This window comes from Crassostrea angulata, chromosome 1, assembly GCF_025612915.1.
Source record: "Crassostrea angulata isolate pt1a10 chromosome 1, ASM2561291v2, whole genome shotgun sequence".
In the NCBI taxonomy this organism is placed as follows: Eukaryota; Metazoa; Mollusca; class Bivalvia; order Ostreida; family Ostreidae; genus Magallana; species Magallana angulata.
Window position 1 is genome coordinate 40,161,621 of NC_069111.1, and position 19,250 is coordinate 40,180,870.

The 19,250-nt window shown below is 32.8% G+C and overlaps 2 protein-coding genes across 2 annotated transcripts; one reads left to right on the forward strand and one right to left on the reverse strand.

Annotated features, from left to right (window-relative positions):
• The first annotated feature begins 80 nt into the window (after positions 1-80).
• On the forward strand, positions 81-7,430 carry LOC128186492 (forkhead box protein M1-like). The gene is made up of 8 exons (XM_052856285.1): positions 81-232; positions 1,377-2,749; positions 2,893-3,038; positions 3,382-3,549; positions 3,848-3,980; positions 4,334-4,450; positions 4,778-4,960; positions 5,222-7,430. The coding sequence occupies exons 2-8, from the start codon at positions 1,384-1,386 to the stop codon at positions 6,070-6,072; spliced, it is 2,964 nt and encodes a 987-aa protein (XP_052712245.1). The 5' UTR covers positions 81-232; positions 1,377-1,383; the 3' UTR covers positions 6,073-7,430.
• A 3,876-nt stretch (positions 7,431-11,306) lies between these two features.
• LOC128169149 (uncharacterized) lies at positions 11,307-14,480 on the reverse strand. Its single transcript, XM_052835315.1, has 3 exons — positions 14,280-14,480; positions 12,338-12,805; positions 11,307-12,241 (listed from the first exon to the last, which is right to left on the reverse strand). Exons 1-3 carry the CDS (start codon positions 14,326-14,328, stop codon positions 11,643-11,645), a joined length of 1,116 nt encoding a protein of 371 aa, XP_052691275.1. The 5' UTR covers positions 14,329-14,480; the 3' UTR covers positions 11,307-11,642.
• Positions 14,481-19,250: the final 4,770 nt, after the last annotated feature.

Sequence of the window (19,250 nt, forward strand, 5' to 3'; positions counted from 1 at the left end):
TCGCGAGAGTTAAGAATACTTAATTTTGATTGGACGATATATTCATTGGATCGAAATTCAAATATGGTAGAAGATGGATTACGAAGCGTGTATGGACTTGTCGGAAACTCATCTTCTTAGATCTTTGCGACATAATTATCAGCAAAGTCGATACTGATGGGGTTTCGGTTAAACTATTCAATTCGATTTTTGTCAAAAGTGACAAATGTATTCCGATAATCAAGTTTTCTAGGTACATATTTTATAGTAAACAAATAAGATTCTGTATATTGATTTTTTCATATTGTGCTTTGTAAGGTTTTTTTTTAAACATATGAAGGAATCAATCCTAATGAATTTATTATGAAAATAGAATATGCAAGAATTCATATATGTATTATATCCGTTACTTACATTGTAAAATCATATTTTTCTTGTTTGAAAATTGAAATATGGCATATCAATTTTAAAAATTACAATATAATAAATGCAACGATCGATGCATATCAAATGGGAATAAAAGGAAAAGTCCTGGCGATGAAGAATAACATATATCATATGTCTTTAAAGTAAAGACATTCCAAGCAGATTTTAAAACCTATCTCTTTAAGCTGGCTTTGTGATTGGTATTTGAACTGACACCATCACAAATTAAGAAAGTCTCTCATAATTAATGTTTGAAAATTCACCACTGTTGAATCACTCGTGTTTCTGAAAATTGAGACACATGTATATCTTGCCAGTTTCAACTTTGCAGCTTAAACATTCTTCTAAACATTTATCTTGAAGAGATGTGCATTTCTAATTTGTTTGTGGTTATATCCTAAAAATTTCAATGATATGGCATATTTGTTTTAATTTTCATTATTGGAAGTGTGATGTTGATGGATAAAAGTGCAGGTTGTTTACACAATGGGAACTCTTGCATTTATTTAATTAGTAGTCAGGTACATGTATCCACGTCTCTGTTAATAGCTACATAGAATATTGGCTTAAATCAAATGGACACACAAGTGGAAAAAATTGTTGAAATAATGAGTTAACAAGAATTTCACATTAAATAAAAGATTTTAAATAATAAGAAGGATGTTCAGGTTGCAAAATTTCAAGGAAAATGCAGATATATCACAAAATTAACAGAGCCAATTAAGGGACTGAAATTAGGGGGCAAATTTTTAGACATGAATTGAGGATTGTCCAGGGATTTAGTAAAGACATCAGTCCAAATTCCAACCCCCTTTTTTTTATAGACTGATTTGTACAAGGTTACCCTAAGGGTAATTGATATTATTGACACAAAGAATCTTACCAACTTTATGCCATGTGATTTCAAATAGCACTTATTTTGATTTGTTTTGTTATTGAACTGAATGAAAATTAAACCATTCATTTTGCAGATTAGCCATGATGTCACATGAATCTGATTCAAATGCTGAAAATGTGAGGTTTATGTCATTTAAATGCCCTGACACTGCTGCTTTGTGCAAACAGTCTGGAAGACCCAGTGATGCCCAACCTAGTACCTACGTTGTAATTCTAAATCAAGATTCAGAAAACCAATCTACAAATCTGCTTTCCCAATCTGACCAGCACACTCTAGGGACAAGACCACCTGGGTTAGTGTGTAAAAGCAAATCAAAGTCTAGAGTCTCACTTTCACCCAATGATGATTTAAAACTCAACTTAACAAATGGATTTGATGACTACGACAGCTCTTGCACATCCCAGAAAGTGTTTCAGGATGATTCAGAGGGAGCAAAAACTGACAGGTTTGGGGAGACAACAAAGATAATTCGACTCAAAATCCCTAGTTCTCTTCAGAAAGCAATGCAAATAAGCCAGAAACTTAATGCACAGAGACTGTTGGCTGAAACTTCCTCTAACCATCAAAGCAATATAAAGGGACAATGGAACTCTACTGCCAAGTCATCACCACTGACTGAATCTGGGTATTCCTCTGCCAATAGCAGCTGTTTTTCAAGGGAATCTTTTGAGACACCAAGTCCTGCCTCAGTGCCTTCTCAACACCAAACTGCAAGGCAGATTTTTGATAAGTCAGTTGTGGACTTGCAGAAAGGAAAAACTAGTCATACAAGCCCATCAATGTTCACACCATCCCCCATATCATCATTGTCTTCAGGGTTACGCAATGTTGCTGTTTTTCAAGCATCACCATCATTTTCACCGAATCAAAACAATGCTAAAAGTTCCTTGAATTTACAAAGAACATCTACACCACAATCGGGATATGTTGTGGAATCAGCAGATGGACAGAAATTTATCTTACCAGTTGATCCACACCAAACCAAAACAGTCTCTGTGTCCAAATCAGAATCCCATATCAATATAAAGCCACTCAATATGACTCAGTTCATGCCAAATTCAAATTTTAACTGCAAACCCGAAGTTCGAGATATAAAGCAGCAAAGCTTCACCTTGGAGAGATCTGATTCAAAACTTGAAGCTCAGACTGCCCCAAACAAGAATCCTTTTTGTGAATCCCAGTCTAAACTCAGTGATAGTGACCAGATAAAAAGTACTTTGGAGATGTCCAAGAATCCTGTTACTTCCTCACAGCAGCCAGAGTGTACTTCATCCTTTTCCATGATAACCCAGGAAAAGATTGGAGATGTGATCATAAAATGTGGTTTAAAAGACAATGAGAATGTTGTTAAGGTAGAGGTGGCAGATGAAGATGTCGTAGATAAGGCAGCTGATTCCCAAGAGTCTATGGATTCTTTTCCAAATTCTCAAGAGTCAACTGAAAAAGGTATTTGAATCCATGAAATACTTCTGCTAAGCAATATATTGAATCAAAATTATAAACTGATTTAACGATAGATAACCATGATAAATGATTTTACAAAAGTAGTGCCTATGCCCTTTGTTAATTCATTTCCTATTTGTTTCAAGACTCATTGAATGATTCCTTAACCAATATCCAGTGGTTGGGGGGAATTCAGTTGAAGGAGGATGGCAAACCTCAGATGCCACCCACACAGAATAAGAAGGACAACGCCATACAGTGGCGATGTCTGAGTCACTCAGAGGTTCTGAAGGTATGCGAGAGTAGAGAGTAGAGACTGATATACGGTAGTTTTCATGCTATCAATCTATTGTCAAATGTGAAATGGTTATAGATATACATGACATAAAAGTAAAAGGCAATTTCATATTTGGTGCTCTTAAATTTTAATTAGGAAATTAAGAGTAGTGTTTAAGACACTGAACAAATTTTGTTCCAGATTTTTTGTAAGGCAAGTTTTGAATACGTTCTAATAAAATTTGTGAGGGCCCAAACATAAATTATCGGTTAGTAATTAAAGGTAATAAACCTTTATACTTGATTTAGCATAAACTAACTTTGATCTTTTCAACATACATACATGTATTTGTACATAGATTGCAAAAGAATATGGCAGAGCCAAAAGACCACCGTTTTCATACATGACCTTGATACAAATGGCCCTAAATAGCACAGAAGATAAGAGAATGACCCTAAGACAAATCTGCAAGTGGATAGAAGAAATATTTCCTTACTATAAGTGCACAGCAAAACCTGGCTGGAAGGTGAGACACATATCAATAGAAAATGCGGAATAAAACTAGATGAATATCAAGTAAATGTACATGAAATCTGTAGATGTGAAAGTTAAATAAATATTTTTTTTTTTCAAATTTGTACAGAGTTTATACATGAATGCGATGTGGCAAACAAGGTTTTGTTTTTTTTTTAAAGTTTAGAAATTGAGAACAGCATTGAAGGTTAATACTGGTAAATGTTTTTACGAGTCTACAGTTCTACCTGTATATGAAATAATTTGCAAAGTAGTAGACACTTGATTAAAACCTACTTGCCTGTTTGTAGAACTCCATCAGACACAATCTGTCCCTGTATAGCATATTTGAAAGGGAAAAATCAAAGAAACATGGATCCTATTGGACTATTAGAGAAGACTGTCCTGAGAAATCCAAAGTGGTTCCATCCAAAGAAAAGAGAGGTCAGAATGAGAATAAAAAATTTTTAAACATAAAAAATCAATGTGTATTAAAAATGGTCAACTGTGTAAAAACTAGAGATATCTGAGTATTCAAGATATTAGGGTAAAATACTTAATAAGTGGTTGGGACGTACAAATCATTTCAACAAATCCATTGTATTTGAGATATCAAAGTTTGACTGCATTTCCCAGAAAAAATTATAATGTATACTTATTTATTCTCTGTTAATTGTACTAATAAATAGTTTAAAAAAATTGTTTTTATGTCAAGAGGAATGGTATTTAAAAAATAAAGATAATAAGCTTCTTTAATCAGAGTGCTTTATTGTTGATTACCTGATTGTACATTTCAGAAGCATCATCCACCCTGTCCAGTTGTCTCCCTGTGTTCCTCCCCCACCAATCCTCACGGATCCCCAAACTACCCATCCCTGCCCAGTACAGAGGCAACACTGACAGCCTAAAGAGAAGTAAGCTCAATTCAAGTTGCAGAATAGCATTTTAGGGACATAGTGTCACTTACCATGTGTATTAATTTGGGTGTGTTAGTTGACAAATGCTTGCAGGCAAGTAAAATTTCAAACCTTGGAATTGTCAAGCTATACTTACTTGTGCATGGAGATCAAACCTTAGATTCATTCCGAAGTTATTTTTAGGGAAGCATATCAGATCTCTCTTTGCTATTGTATTGTAGCCAATTTGGAAGTCCTGATCTTCAATAATGGATTCTCTTTTGTTGCATTGTCTGACTGTCCATATTATGTGTTGAGGTCTCAACTACATGATATCTTTTACAGATCTTCAGCCAATACTACCACGACCCCACTCTTTCAACTCTGCCATGCAGACCTTTGCTCTGATCCCCATACAGAGCATGAACCAGTCCCAAGGAGTGCCCAGCACCTCAGGCCGACCTATGCTAATTCAGGTGCCCACTCAACCCCCTCCCACCCTGTCTCAGGAACCCAAGAAGGATGCAGGTAACATGAGGATTTTGTTTTATTTTGATTAGAAAAACATGAAATCTGTTGGTAATATTATAAGTCGTATGATTTGAAGAACTGTTTTGTATTTAAAAGCATTTGGCAATCATCTGAATATTGTGTTCATGTTTTAACTGAATTCAAATCCTTGATTTAAATACATTCACTTTAAGTCTGTACATTTAAAATGTATTTTAAAATTACAAGAGAAGTGTTTATTAGTTTATTGATTACTATGTTCTTTGTTTTGAATTTCAGAGAATCTACCAATAATGGATAAACAAATTGACCACAGCAAGAAAAAAGTTGTCAACATTGCCCCCAAATTTAACTCTCAAAATATTGTAAAGCAGGCTTGGTTAAATGCTCAAGTGGGCAGTGATAACGAGTGTAAATCTGACACAGGGATAAAGGAAGAAACCAGTGGTGATGATTCTGGTGTCAAGCGGAAGAAACAAAACAACGGACTTCCTAAACCAAGAATATACCCAAGATCTAGTCCACCAAAAAAGCAACAGTCCCGTAGGAAACAAAAACTTGTTCCGAAGGAGCGTGACTTGTTACAAGACAGTTCTGATGATAATGAGGATGACGATGTGAAACAGTTTATAAACAAGCTAGAGCAAAACCTGCCTACTCCACTCAGGGCTATTCTTGACGGCAGCGACACAGAAAAAGTCACAACATCAACTCCCATGAAGAAAGCCTCTGGCTCCCCCGACCTCCCGTCCCCAATAAGGGGCATTACTCCACTGAAAGGGGTTAGTCTTTTGGACACTAGTTTTCTGGACAGTTTCAAGGATTTAGATGATGGCAGAAATCCGTTTGCGTCACCTAATTTTATGTTAAACATGAAGAAGATGTCCCCATCACTAATGCGAAGTCCCAACACCTCACAGTTTGATAATTTGTTCTCAGGATTGACTCCTATCAAAGGAGATTTAGACTCCAGTCATAATGAGAACTTATCTAGAATACTAAGTGAATTTCCCCTGGATGGAATTGAATCTGAGGATGAAATGTTGACAGGCAATTTATCAAATATGAATTGGAGTGCAATATGTCAGAACATTAACTCAACACCAAATGAAAAGAGTAAGATGGAGTAAATTGTGACATGTGTTAGGATGCATGGGTTTTTGTGTTCATTTTATGTGCAAAATTGTGTGCTTATAATAGTATTTAATTAAACATTCTTATACATGAAAGGGAGATCATTAATCAAATTGATCTGGGAATTGTAAACTGTTTTGAATCAGCAACCCCTGATGTTTCTTACTGCTTGTTGCCTCATTGACCTGTCAAAAAAACTAAACTGCAGCTAGTAAATGGTCTTAGCATGCTTACATATTGTTAGTGAATACATTAACATGTATCAATGTAGCCTTTTTTAAAATGGACTCCATGCTTTTGTCTGTTGTGCAATAATTGGTGTTTGCAGCATGTGTGCTGTGACTAGTAACACAGAATGTGACAGTGTAGATAATGTATGACTGCTACCCAGTACCCACACTCTTTTCTATTGGATTATGTGTTGTTTTATCATAGTTAATATACATTTCTAAGACAGGTACATCATACATATCTTGTATATTTTGGCTTAACTTCTTAAATTAATGACACTAGTTACTCTTTGCATAGACTCAGTTTGAATGGGAGGATGTGTCAGATATTTTTTTTTTATTTGTATAAATGTTTTATAACTGTACTACTTCTACAAAATAGATGTATTTGATTTGCAAGTATCTGCATGGATTTGATGTGTGGTGTGCCCATGTATGTATGAAATCAACTAGATTTAGCAAATGATTGAGTGAAAAGATATTGTGATATTTTAATTTTCTGCTTTTTATTTATGAAACAAAATAACTCATCAAATGTTCAGAATTGTAACTTGATTTAAGTTTCACTCAAACATACTCATTAATAAATAATATTTAAAGAAAGAAAATAGAACAAGAGACACAAGGTCCTTGTAATTTAGAAATTGCATGGACTTTAAGCTAACTGTTATTTGATTTTTCATGTGTCTGCATAATGAAATTATTGCAATTAAGGGCTTTATAATAACCTCTCATATTTTCTGAATTTTTGTTTTAACAAGTAAGTTACATTTTATTTAAAAAATAAAAAAGACAGACAGAAGAGGGGGTGTTATATAAGTTATGTCCTAATAATTAAACTTAGAATTTATATGAATCAAGTTATCTGTACCTAACAGATTTCCTTTGCAATTTGATATTTTTCTTTGAAAATTTAATGGAACACAAACTATCAGAGGATGTTAGAAACAAATTCATATCTGTGTTACTTTTGTGTGTGATGAAGACTGCTTGATTGTGACTGTTTTGTTTATGAATATTGTTCTTTGTTATTATTGTCCTGTGTGTTGAAGAGAAAAGAAATGTGATATAGAGTAAAACGATTTACTCGCATTACTTTGTAAAATAAACTCACAAGAAGTTGACATGCATGTTTTTAGCTCTTTTTTTAATACTTTGTTTTGTTTTGATTAATTTTGCTATCGAGATTAACTTATCAAAGAAGATTTGGACTCCAGCCATAATGAGAACTTATCTAGAATATTGAGTGAATTTCCTTTGAATGTAATTGAATCTGTCAGAAAATGGAATGTGATATAGAGTAAAAAAAATTTACAAAAATTATGTTTCTCTAATACCCAGTCAATAACTATATCAATGATCCCCCCCCCCCCCCCAAAAAAAAAAAAAAAACTCAAACAGGTTTTTTGTAATTTCCTTTCACTTCAGATAAGAGTATGATTTCAGCACCAGACAGCCATTAATGTTGACATCGGATTTGTTAGGCCGATTGAAATAACATTCGTTTTGTTTTGACTTTTAGTTTGTGAGAACTAGGCTCTAAAGAAGAAAATAGCTTGGGCACTAAATTGACATTTGGATGCTGTTTAAAGATAATCTTTACTTGAAGAGATCATACATGCATACTCTCTTTCAATTAAAATCTACATTGCTACAATTTGTATTATTATTACATAAACCACTCAATATGGTGTGATTGAATTTTTCCAAAAATTGCACCTGCGCTTTTGGATAGATTAAAAAGAAAATAGCATGCAAGATCATGAAGTTCACGTCATAAAATTTACTCTTTTTATGGGAGTACGATTGTTCAGCAACCCTTGTAAGGAAATATTCCTCCAAGGAGACAGCATTTGGTTAAACCATCATAAGGAAATGGTTTTAAACACGTTGCAAACATGATAAATAATACAAACAATGACCGAGGCATGATGGATGCAAAATTCAACATTATAACATTTCAAATTTAATTCTTAAAAATGCTACAGTACATGATAATATATATATATATATATATATATATATATATATATATATATATATATATATATATATATATATATATATATATATATATATATATATATATATATATATGCGATCTAAAGAAGGTGGGAGAATAAGATGGCGCAAATGCCATTGATTAATTGATAATACAATTTAAGATGTAATGTTTTCCTTTTCAGTTTTTTTAATAATACATGTTTATTACAATTTAGCAAAAGCCCAATTTCGAACTTCTCAATATCGACAGTACTATACGATATGCGACATTGCTGATAAACTTTCAAAGTATAAAACATTGGGTCTTTTTCGAGTGTGTATTCAATCCACAATTTATTTGTTTTGAATGGTACACAAGAATTTACTGTATTATAATATCCATTGAACATCGGTCGTGTTGACCTATGGGCCTCTGTTGGGGTTTTCAATAGCGTTTCGCCATTTTTTACTTGCACGACTAAGCGCAATTCATTTGGGTGTTAACAGATTTTTTTTTTCGAAATGATTTTCTTTTGATTTTTACGAAAGCCTATTGAACTAACTACGTAGGTAAAAAAAAAAAAAGATAAATCGCGAATGCATAACATTTGCGAGTAAACGCTTTCCGTTCGCGAGTGAACGAAAAACTTTTAAAATAAATAGTGTTATTTCAAACAAGAGTCTTTTAAAAGAACAATCAGTGAAAACGAATACGTTTTAGATAAAAATTTATCAGATGTAATAATTTTCGTTTTAAACAATGGAAATCTTTAAATGCTTGATACTGATTCTTAAACGATATATACTTCATAGAGAGGACGAAATTTCGTTCTCTAAATATGAACAATTATTATAGATAGAAAGAATTGTGTATATTGAAACTTTGTCAAATTCTCAAAGTGTTTTAAAACGTGAAACTAGACGTTAATTTAGGTTGCGGCGATATCAGTTATATTCTTTCAATTTATCAATGATTTTCGATAAAACTTATCGAAATGAAATTGTGATTTTGCTAATTTTGATACCTCATTTCCTATAACACAGCGCTCATGAGAAGCGCAATACATTATGTGACATTACTTTTAGAGCGCTGTCCTTAGTAGTTTGGTATACTTGTGAATTAGTATTAAAATTTCGCAAATGTATACAATAAAGCTACATATTTGTATAAAGACAAAGTCGTATACCATTTTTTTTTTCATATACTAGCATGATCAGATTTTTTTTACTTTGATGCACGTGTAAATAACTATATGTCATTACTGTAGATTATATGTTTAAACTGAAAAATGTCAATTTTCTATCTATTTATACTTTTACAGAAAATTCACTGTTAAGAGAATTGAACCAGCGACTGTAAAGTTTGTGTTTATCATAACCAATTTAAATATATATATATATTATAGGATATTGAACTGATATTGATTGGAAATGGGCTTAATATAACCCGTATCATATAAAAAGTGCAAAATTTTCACGATTTAACGCAAAAGTTTCGCGTTATATTGCGAAAGTTTCCTAAATGTTTTGCGTTCATAGTACATGTATACCACGAAAGATGCGCGTTTATTCCTGAAAGTTTGTTTCACGTTCATTCGCGAAATTTTTTGAGTTCATCTGCGATAAATATATTTTTTATTCCTAGTACGAAAATGAGCTCAATGGGCTTTCGTGGATGTTTAATTATTATTGATTGAATTCAACAATCCATTTTTCAAGCGTTGTAAATATCATTAATTCCGTTGATGGGCGCACTAATCCAGTCATTGCAGATATTTTTCAATAATTCATACTATCAATTATAATTCAGCAAACAAATGAAAGATGAACATGAAAGTAAACTGGATTGTAATATTTAAATGTCGCATAAACTTCACAGAATTTTTCACCTACTTTCCTTCTTGAAGTAAGCCTCCTTGATTGTGTCTAAAGTTGATTAACCTTTAAGTAAGTATAGCTGTTAAAGCTCATGAGATTGCAATATATTAAACCGACAGAAGTTCTTTAAGCAATTCATTTACAATTCATTAATACATTAAAAACCCATCCTTGATCATCCATGCGGATACGAAGAAAGCAAAATGTTGCGAAAAAAATATATATTTCCGTAAGATACCATAACCGTTAAGCGGTTGTGTCATGTCTGTCCGCAATTTTTGCTATAAAAAAAAGAAAAAAAGTTTTTGAGATCTTTTTTAAGGTCAATGTCGCTGTATGTTAAAGAGGGACCGGGGTTCGATTGGCCAACATTTTCATGTTCAGTTTATTTTGATTTATATTTTAGAAAAAAGCAACTTGAGGTGAAATAACAGAAGTTGTACATGTATATTAATGGACTTCCATACAATTAAAGATATTGTAGTTAAATGTGAGTGTGGGTTTGGTTTGGTGCTCATCGGAAGGAACAGTAAGGCATTTTTAAACATTCTTACAATTGACGATTCATACTTAAAGGGACTTGGACACGATTTGAGATCAAAAATTTTATTTTTATGTTTTATGTATAAAATGGTTTATTGGTGCATTTTAAATGATTGACCAAAATATTAGATGTTAAAGTCAAGTTTCAAGCGAGATACAGAAGAAAGAATTGATAGTTATGTAAACAAAGCTCGAGTCTTATAGATGTTTACAAAACATGTAATGTAGAGAATTACCATTTCTTAGACAAAATGACATGAAAAAACAATTTCAACTAATTCAATATGTTCTTAAATACTATTATCAACAAAAGAAAGTTACATTTGATTGAAATTTACACTAATACAACGAATATGTTAAAATGACAATATTCGAGCTTTGTTTACAAAACAAAGAATTATGATTTCTGTATCTTGCTTATAACTTGATATTTGAGATTTAAATTTTGACATAGCATTATGACCTTCTATATTTATCAGTATGAACATTGAAACTGGAAAAACAAAATTTGAAATTTTTAAGTCAAATCGTGTCCAAGTCCCTTTAATAGATGTTTCACTTTCTTCATCGTAAATTGATATAAAACCTCAATATCGAAAAAATACATTTAAGGCGGTATGGGACACTTCCATATTGTGACGTACTTCCTATCGAATTAAACAAAATCAAGCAATGGGTAATGAGCGCAAACTACGAATTTGTACGTCATGAGTTCGAATCCCGCAGGGGGTTTTTACAATTTAGTCCTTTCAAAAATGTTGACAACTCTTTTTTTTGGTCAAAAGTTGTAAAAATTTAAAAATTATAAACCGTTGAAAGCATTTCGATTATAATGTACTCTTATACACAATAATATTGACAGGTATCCCAAATCAACTAGATGATTTATGATAACGTAAACAAAATTTGTTTCTTTGAATGTCAGCCATCTTCTAGGCTGCTGATTTTCCCCTAGAAATCACATCATCCTTGCCCAAAATATATATAGAAGAGCGTAGAAAACGTGAGATGTCTAGAGCACATATCCCCCCGACAACTGCCACAATGAATATTAGTCCGACATTGCCGATCACCTGGGCAGAGGTACGCTCCTCCCTGACAGATATAAGTGACCGGCGATACAAACTGGTCTGCTTTTTGTCCACCTTCAGTATCCTGCTTATGTTTTTTACGAACTCGATGAGATCCTCTTCAGTGAAGTTTGCCATTGTTTTGCAGGCACAGGTTTCAGTTCCGCAAAAGTTTGCTTTCAACGGTTCAGTAGTGAACTGCGAGTGATCCAGTCTTGTCAGTGTAGCGTTTACAGTAGCTAATTCATTTGTGTCAGTAGTCAGTGTATCGTTTACAGTAGCTAATTCATTTTTGTCAGTAGTCAGTGTATCGTTTACAGTTGCTAATTCATTTGTGTCAGTAGTCAGTGTATCGTTTACAGTAGCTAATTCATTTGTGTCAGTAGTCAGTGTATCGTTTACAGTTGCTAATTCATTTGTGTCAGTTGATAACAAAGAAGATTCAGTAGTGGTTTGTTGCTCTGTTTTGAATAAAAAAAAATTTTTTTTCGTTTATTTAATTTCAACAAAACAAGGTAGTAGTGATCTAGTTCAAAACATAAAATGTGAAGCCTCACCTATATAAAACTCCCATTGCAGTGAACTATAAAAATAGGGTGCGATCCCGATCGAAACCCAATCACCGTTGTCTGGCTGTGTGTTCGTGAAGTTTGCGATGACGTCAGAGAAAACCTCGTGACCAAGGCCCAACAACCAGCTCCTGTGACCCGCAGGCGTCAGACCCCAGGAAATCCAGAATGCCCTGAATTCGTTACAGTCCAGAAGAACACCTTTCTTACTGACCTGGTAGACTGGCAAAGCGCCGTTGACATATTCTCGGATGTCGTATCCATCATTCATTCTGGCCCCTAGTACAAACTCCACCATATTCTGACGTACGCCGCCATTTTGGTATATCCCTATATGGGCATTGTCGCACCCCTTAACATTGAGGAGTAGGGAAGTCCTGTTTACCGCAGTTATCCCGTATGTCGCCAAGTCGGTGTAAGACTGTCCTGCTTCAGTGGTTATAACGTAAGCTGCCACTGGATCGATAGATTTAAAATATTACTTATTAATCATTTTCAAAGCATTTATTATATCAATTATTGAAAAATGAAAAAAAAAAACCAACGTTTTTGATGAGTACATTGTTATTTACATAGCTAAAAATGTTGTAGATTCTTTGCAAGTATCGCATTTGTTACGTTGTTCGGGGAGATTATTTGGCATTGTAGTAGGGAGTTGCCTTGATGAAATGATTATAACGTTAAGATATTTTATAGAGCTGTACTGTATATCTCTTGCAATATGCAAGCCGAAAAATCTTACTTTGGATTGTTAATATTTATACAGGGTTACTTTTGACCCGTCTTTTTTTTTATTTGCCTTTCTATACTTGCAAACAATTTCGCCCCATGTTGAATTCGCCCAAACACATACATGTATATATGAGAGATAATTTGAGACACTCGAATTCTTAAAATCGCCCACTGACAACGAGAACAGAGGGGGCGAAAATAATACGGAAGCGAATATTTCCCTGTTTACGTACCTATCAAATCTCAGGAACAGACGGTTGCAAAAATACTTTATAGTATACCAAAAAGATTTATTAATTCATACCTTTTTAGGATCAGGCAAAGGACCACTTTTTAACATTTTTTTTCAAAGTTTTCAATGAAATATATAGTAAAAAGGAAAAAATGACTAACTTTTGGCACCTGAGTGTACATATTACTAATTTAAAAAAAAATCTTTGTTTGATGCTATTTGTGTTATAAAGAGTGTTAGTCTAATATGTCAAAACGGTTGGCATTTTTTTTAAGTTTAGACATTTTTGTAGATTATGATAATGCATATATCAAACTCTTTTCAATAGAATTAGAGATGAGTGGCGCTTTTGGAAGGAAATACCTGGGGAAACAAATGATAAATTGCACATAGACACGCATTATATGTCTTAAGTAAATATCAAACAAAAACGAATTGAACAAAAAAAAAACCTAAAACATTATTTTATACTTTTTCTAACTTTTCATAACTGTTTTATAAATCATTTCACAAAGAACTCTGATAAAATTAATTAAAAATTATAATGGCATGATTTTTAAAACGTTTTCAAATCGTAGGTCAGATAAGGAAAAAGAGTGTTTAGTTTAGGATCGTCTCATCGAACGCATTAGTTTGTTAACAATTTCCCAATACAAATTAATGCCTCTCTTCTATCGCTATTTGTGCAAAATTCCTGATTTCTGGGGGCTGTGAACCACACTGAACTTGTACATGCTAATTGTCGCAGACCGAAAACAAAATCAGCTTTGTTTATTTTTGTTGTAAGTGTTCGTTTCAACAAAACATGTATTCAAATCCATCTGACAATTTACTTTCAAAATGGATACATGTGTGTATTTTCTCTGCTGCCTAAAAAAAGATAGGAATCTGGAAACGCCACAACAATTAGACCCTCTTAAAAAATAAAGAAACTATTTAAAATGTAAAACCAGAATTGTAACTCACCTGCTTTGAAAAATCCAAAAAGAAAATATCCCAGGAATATACCATCCATTCCTCACTTGATTCAAAAAGGGATTTCTTTTTTAATCATGTTTTGGGTACCCACGGATTTTTTTTATGGGAAGGAAATGCGGTTTTGCAGTTGGGATTAAAATAACAATGAACCAATTCCCCAGATACTGATATAAAATGAATATTATTCATGTATCCATTCATTCCCTCACCAAACTGTCCATTCATTCAATGCAAATAATTTTTCATATGCAAAATAGATTAGAGTTAACGATTTCAAGTGTATTAACACCAGCAGTAAGAGAAATGAATAATTTAAGAATAGAAGATGCGTTGGTCTGTAAGGGTGGTTGACTTCTGACTAGATAGTTTGTTCGATAATTTGCTGTTATGTATATAGTGCCATTTTAAAAATTGCTTTCTTCATAAAAGGCGTTGTGATGAGTTGGTATACTATATCTGACACTCCTCCATATATTTCGTACATCATTAGAATAGATGGTTCAGACATTGAAATACTAATCATATAAAAGGTTTTCATGATATTTTCTCTCATTGACTGCTTAATCACAATACTTACCAAAAGAGCCCAACGGGCTTGTGCAATTTGAAACGTGCAGGACTAGATCATCCAAAATCCATATTTTTTTTATTTGTATGCACAAGTATTCTTGATATAATTTACCCCGAGATATATTGCTGAATCAGACTATATACCTTTCCATCCATGTAGCATACATAACCGAAATAAGACGTTAATATTCACGAGACAGCTAGTATTATAACCACTTAATTGCATCACGTTTCTATGCATGGATCCTTTCAACGCTATTTTCTACTCGGGTGAACATTAAAGCCCACGGGCCTCTTGTCTATTAACGATTCAATATAACTTAATAGTTTTCTTTGTCTTAATACACGGCTTCCGCTTCCGGTATTATAAAAAGCGTTTCCTGTCTATTTTCTTTAATTCAATGCATAATGGACCAAAGAACGTCAAGGGCCTTTACTTTGTTATTGATTTTACTATTTCTTTATGGATGAAAAACTTTCCAGGATGTGTTCCCTAATCCACCGATTACACTTTTTCTCACTTTCAATGGCGACGAATATACTTTGCATAATGATTTGTATAATGATCCTTTTTGTTTTTGTAGCATACCAATACTCTATATAATGATCCTTCTAGTGTTGTTTTTGTGTTAACTTATCAATCAAATAATGGCATAGCTTTCTCGTTGTATTTTAACTTGATGAGTTTTAGATCTCTATGCATTATCTGCCGATAAATAAACACTTGAATGACTGTTATATAAAATATCCAAACATGTTTACGAAAACCACCGACACATTATTATTAAAGACCCTGATAATTTGTTGACTTCCGGATGCAATATTGGTTATTTCGTAAGTATTGACATATTTTTTGTAATTTTTTGTGTGTGTTTTTTTTTCTTTTCCGAATTTGATTTTGTTCCTATAATTTTCTATTGTGTTCACAACTACAAACGTTAACGTTACCGATTTACAATGTACAATAGTCAATGTGTGAATTACCGCTTAATTTTAACTTTTTAATTAAAAACTATCTTCAAACGCATTATTAAACAGTGTTCGATAGTTTGTGAACACTTTTTTCAAATACCTACGATAAGTTGTATGCCTTCGTTGTTGAACAATGTCTTTTTGATACCTCTAGAACATGACTGAAAGTTATACATTAAAGTTACTTCAAAGTTACACAGAAATGTGGTGGCGTGCGCCGGGGGGGGGGGGGGGGGGGGGTGTCAGTGAGCTACATTGCAGTAAACGATTTAACCTTTGAAAATGCAATTTATCACAAAATAACATTTATTATATTTGATAGTATTTAAGTTGTTGTTTGAAATCTTGAACAATAATTAAACTGAATATAGAATTAAAAGGAAAAAATATTTACCGTGCCTTTTGGCAATTAACATCAGCTGAACGTTATATTTAACATCCCAAAGTTGAGAAAGGTGTCTTCAATGGTAAAACCCTTAAAAATACCTCAACATCTTTTGGATTTTAAAAAAAGATTTCTGTATTTGTTTTTCGATAAAAGTCCTTCAAACACTCAAACACTCTCCTTTCTACATTGTGTATATACATGTATATGTTTCGAGCATTCCTTATGTTAAAAGTTTTCTTGTGTCAAAAATGCAAATCAAATGAAGAGTGTATTGAATTTTCATTATTCTCCGATTTGAAGGTTTTTTTTTCTCCAGAAGATCCTGTTATCAATAAATAAATATAGTTTCCCCAAACTTAATGATCTTCTTTCATAAATTTGATTTTTTTTCACCAAATGTCGTGCATTAATGATTTAATATCTTTATGTGCTGATCAAACAAACATGATAAAATGTTTTAAAATAGGTGTTATTTGAGCTTAAAATGTGAAAAGTAAAATACCTCATAACACAACTTTAAAATACAAAATTCGTTATGCCGTTTCCATGGTGACAATTTTATCTGTCTCAGGTGAAGTTAATAAAAAAAAAATCCATATGTATATATATATATATATATATATATATATATATATATATATATATATATATATATATATGATAAATAATTAAATATCTCATAATATTGACCAGGGAATTTAAAAAATAACGACTCTGTCGATAGGAAAAAGAAATTATCTTACAATTCCCTGTGGTTTATTAGCATTTTTTCTAATAAAAATAAGTTAAAAATTAATAAACTTGATATAAAGTCAAAGCAATGTGACGACATTTAAAGTACAACATCTGACAATATTGGTATCAACAATTTTATAAAATGTGTTTGTAAATATGGTCAGTTTACCTTAATTTAGCATGAGTTGTGTGGCCATGTGTTGTTTTTTGGTTTTTTTTTTTTGGTTTGCATGTACGGAACTGTAGCCCTTTCGCCTTTCAACCCGAAATATTCCATACAGCTACAATTCTTAAAGTCCAGTGGGCTTCTCACGTTATAAACTGCATACTGCAGTCTGACAACTTCACACATAACCAAAGGTGTCAAGTATAGAATAATTAAATATAGCGTTATGAATTAACCTTTGTTTAATTATTGCATACAGTATCAATGATTATGTCGATTTATTAGCAATCATCTACATGTTTCAACTCATTACATCATCTAACCGTGATATATCCGCCATACTTAGTTGAACTAAAGTATACGTGTTTTCATCACAAAAATTTGACGATATTTTTATTGGCCGCCTAAGCTGTATTGCAAAAGCGAATTCCGTGCCGGTCTTTCCAAACCGACGAGATTGGCGTGCTCCGGCGAACTTTCCCCGGTAAAATAAAGCAACAAATCGGGTCACCAAAGATCAATTAGCGTATGCCGGTTTGACAAATGAAATCCTACCGTTGTTTACCTGAGGTGAACTTGCTTAACCTTTTATAATATTACTCACCTGTATCACGTGTCACGTGATATACATTTAGTAAGCGTGTTCGACATAACTGTATGTCATTATCCTTCAATACTAGTAATGCAAATCCTTTGTATTTTTGGTCATTAATTTTCCCTTCAATTATAAACATAGCCACGATATATGTTAACATTTACTTTACATGTATTTACTTTTTTGTATGCATACAGTTTATTGTAATAAGTCCCATAAGAACATTTGAACACTTACCAACTAAGATTTACTCGGATATGAAAATGGTTCATCCTATGAAGATCAGAAGATCTGATCACGTGCCAACCAAGTTCATATCCTGGTGAACTTTTTTAATATTGCTGTTTATTACTTATATTTATGTTTGAGAAAGGCAGCCCGTTCAGAATTGTTAACATAACTGTGGTTTTATGCTTACAGCGATGCAACCGTCAAACAATAAGCGCATGTGGTAATCATTACAACGTAATTATATGATCACGCAGAAATGAACGTTTTTGTAATTCAAAGAAATATATTTGGAGATGTAAATATTCTTTTTTGAATTTTATTTAAATCTTGGTAATTTTTAAAAAATCCGTCAAATAAAGAGAGACCGCTGACATACCGATATATCAATGAACCCGATTCTTTCCCAGCGAATAATAAAATGTAATTTCTGTATGATACCCATTTATTCTATAATAAATAAGACTCTTGTACGCTTTTTGAGAAATCAAAATGAATAAAAATCTTGCATAAACAATATTCATTGCTTCAGTTTTATAGTTAACAGTTTTCAGAAGATGTATTTGGGGGCCTATATTTATCGTTAAAAAAACCTGGTTCATTTTTAAACAGTTTCAGATCCCCAGAGGTCATAATAAATATATAAACTTCCTACGTATAAAAATTATTCATTGCTTTAGTTTTATGTACATGAAGTCCTTATCGAGTAAAGAAGATTTATTAATAATTTGGTGCCAGCTATTTATTTTTGTCAAACTAACTTATTTATTTTTAAACAGTTGTGGATCCCTAGAGGAAGTGGCAAACAGGTTCGAACACTCTGTTCAGCAGAGCAAACACTCGCAAGCGTTCCCTTTCCATGTTTAACACTTTATTACTTAGTATAAAGCGATTGTACGCGAGCATCCTCTGTGCTGAATGTCACTGATAAGCAAATCAGCATTTAATCGCACGTAGAGTCTGTCCCATTCCAGCGCGAATGCAAATAGAAAACTCTTATATATCAAAGATAGAAAAGGTAGTTTACATGTTTCAACAAAACCGTTGTACTTTGCTAAAAGCAGCAATAAACTGTCAATACTGATAAAGTCTCGTTTGAGCGTCGTAACTTTTATTACCAAAACACCTTCAAACAGAACAAATGACGGGAATTGTTAGTAATCAAATGGCTGAAATAAATGATCACAGAGCGAGCTGTTTGCAAATGAAATCTAACAAAACCACTTCACGGAAATGCACGAGACGTTTTAGAGCAACGTTCCAATTCTTAATGGTGACGGGATAATACGCACAATTAAAACTGTT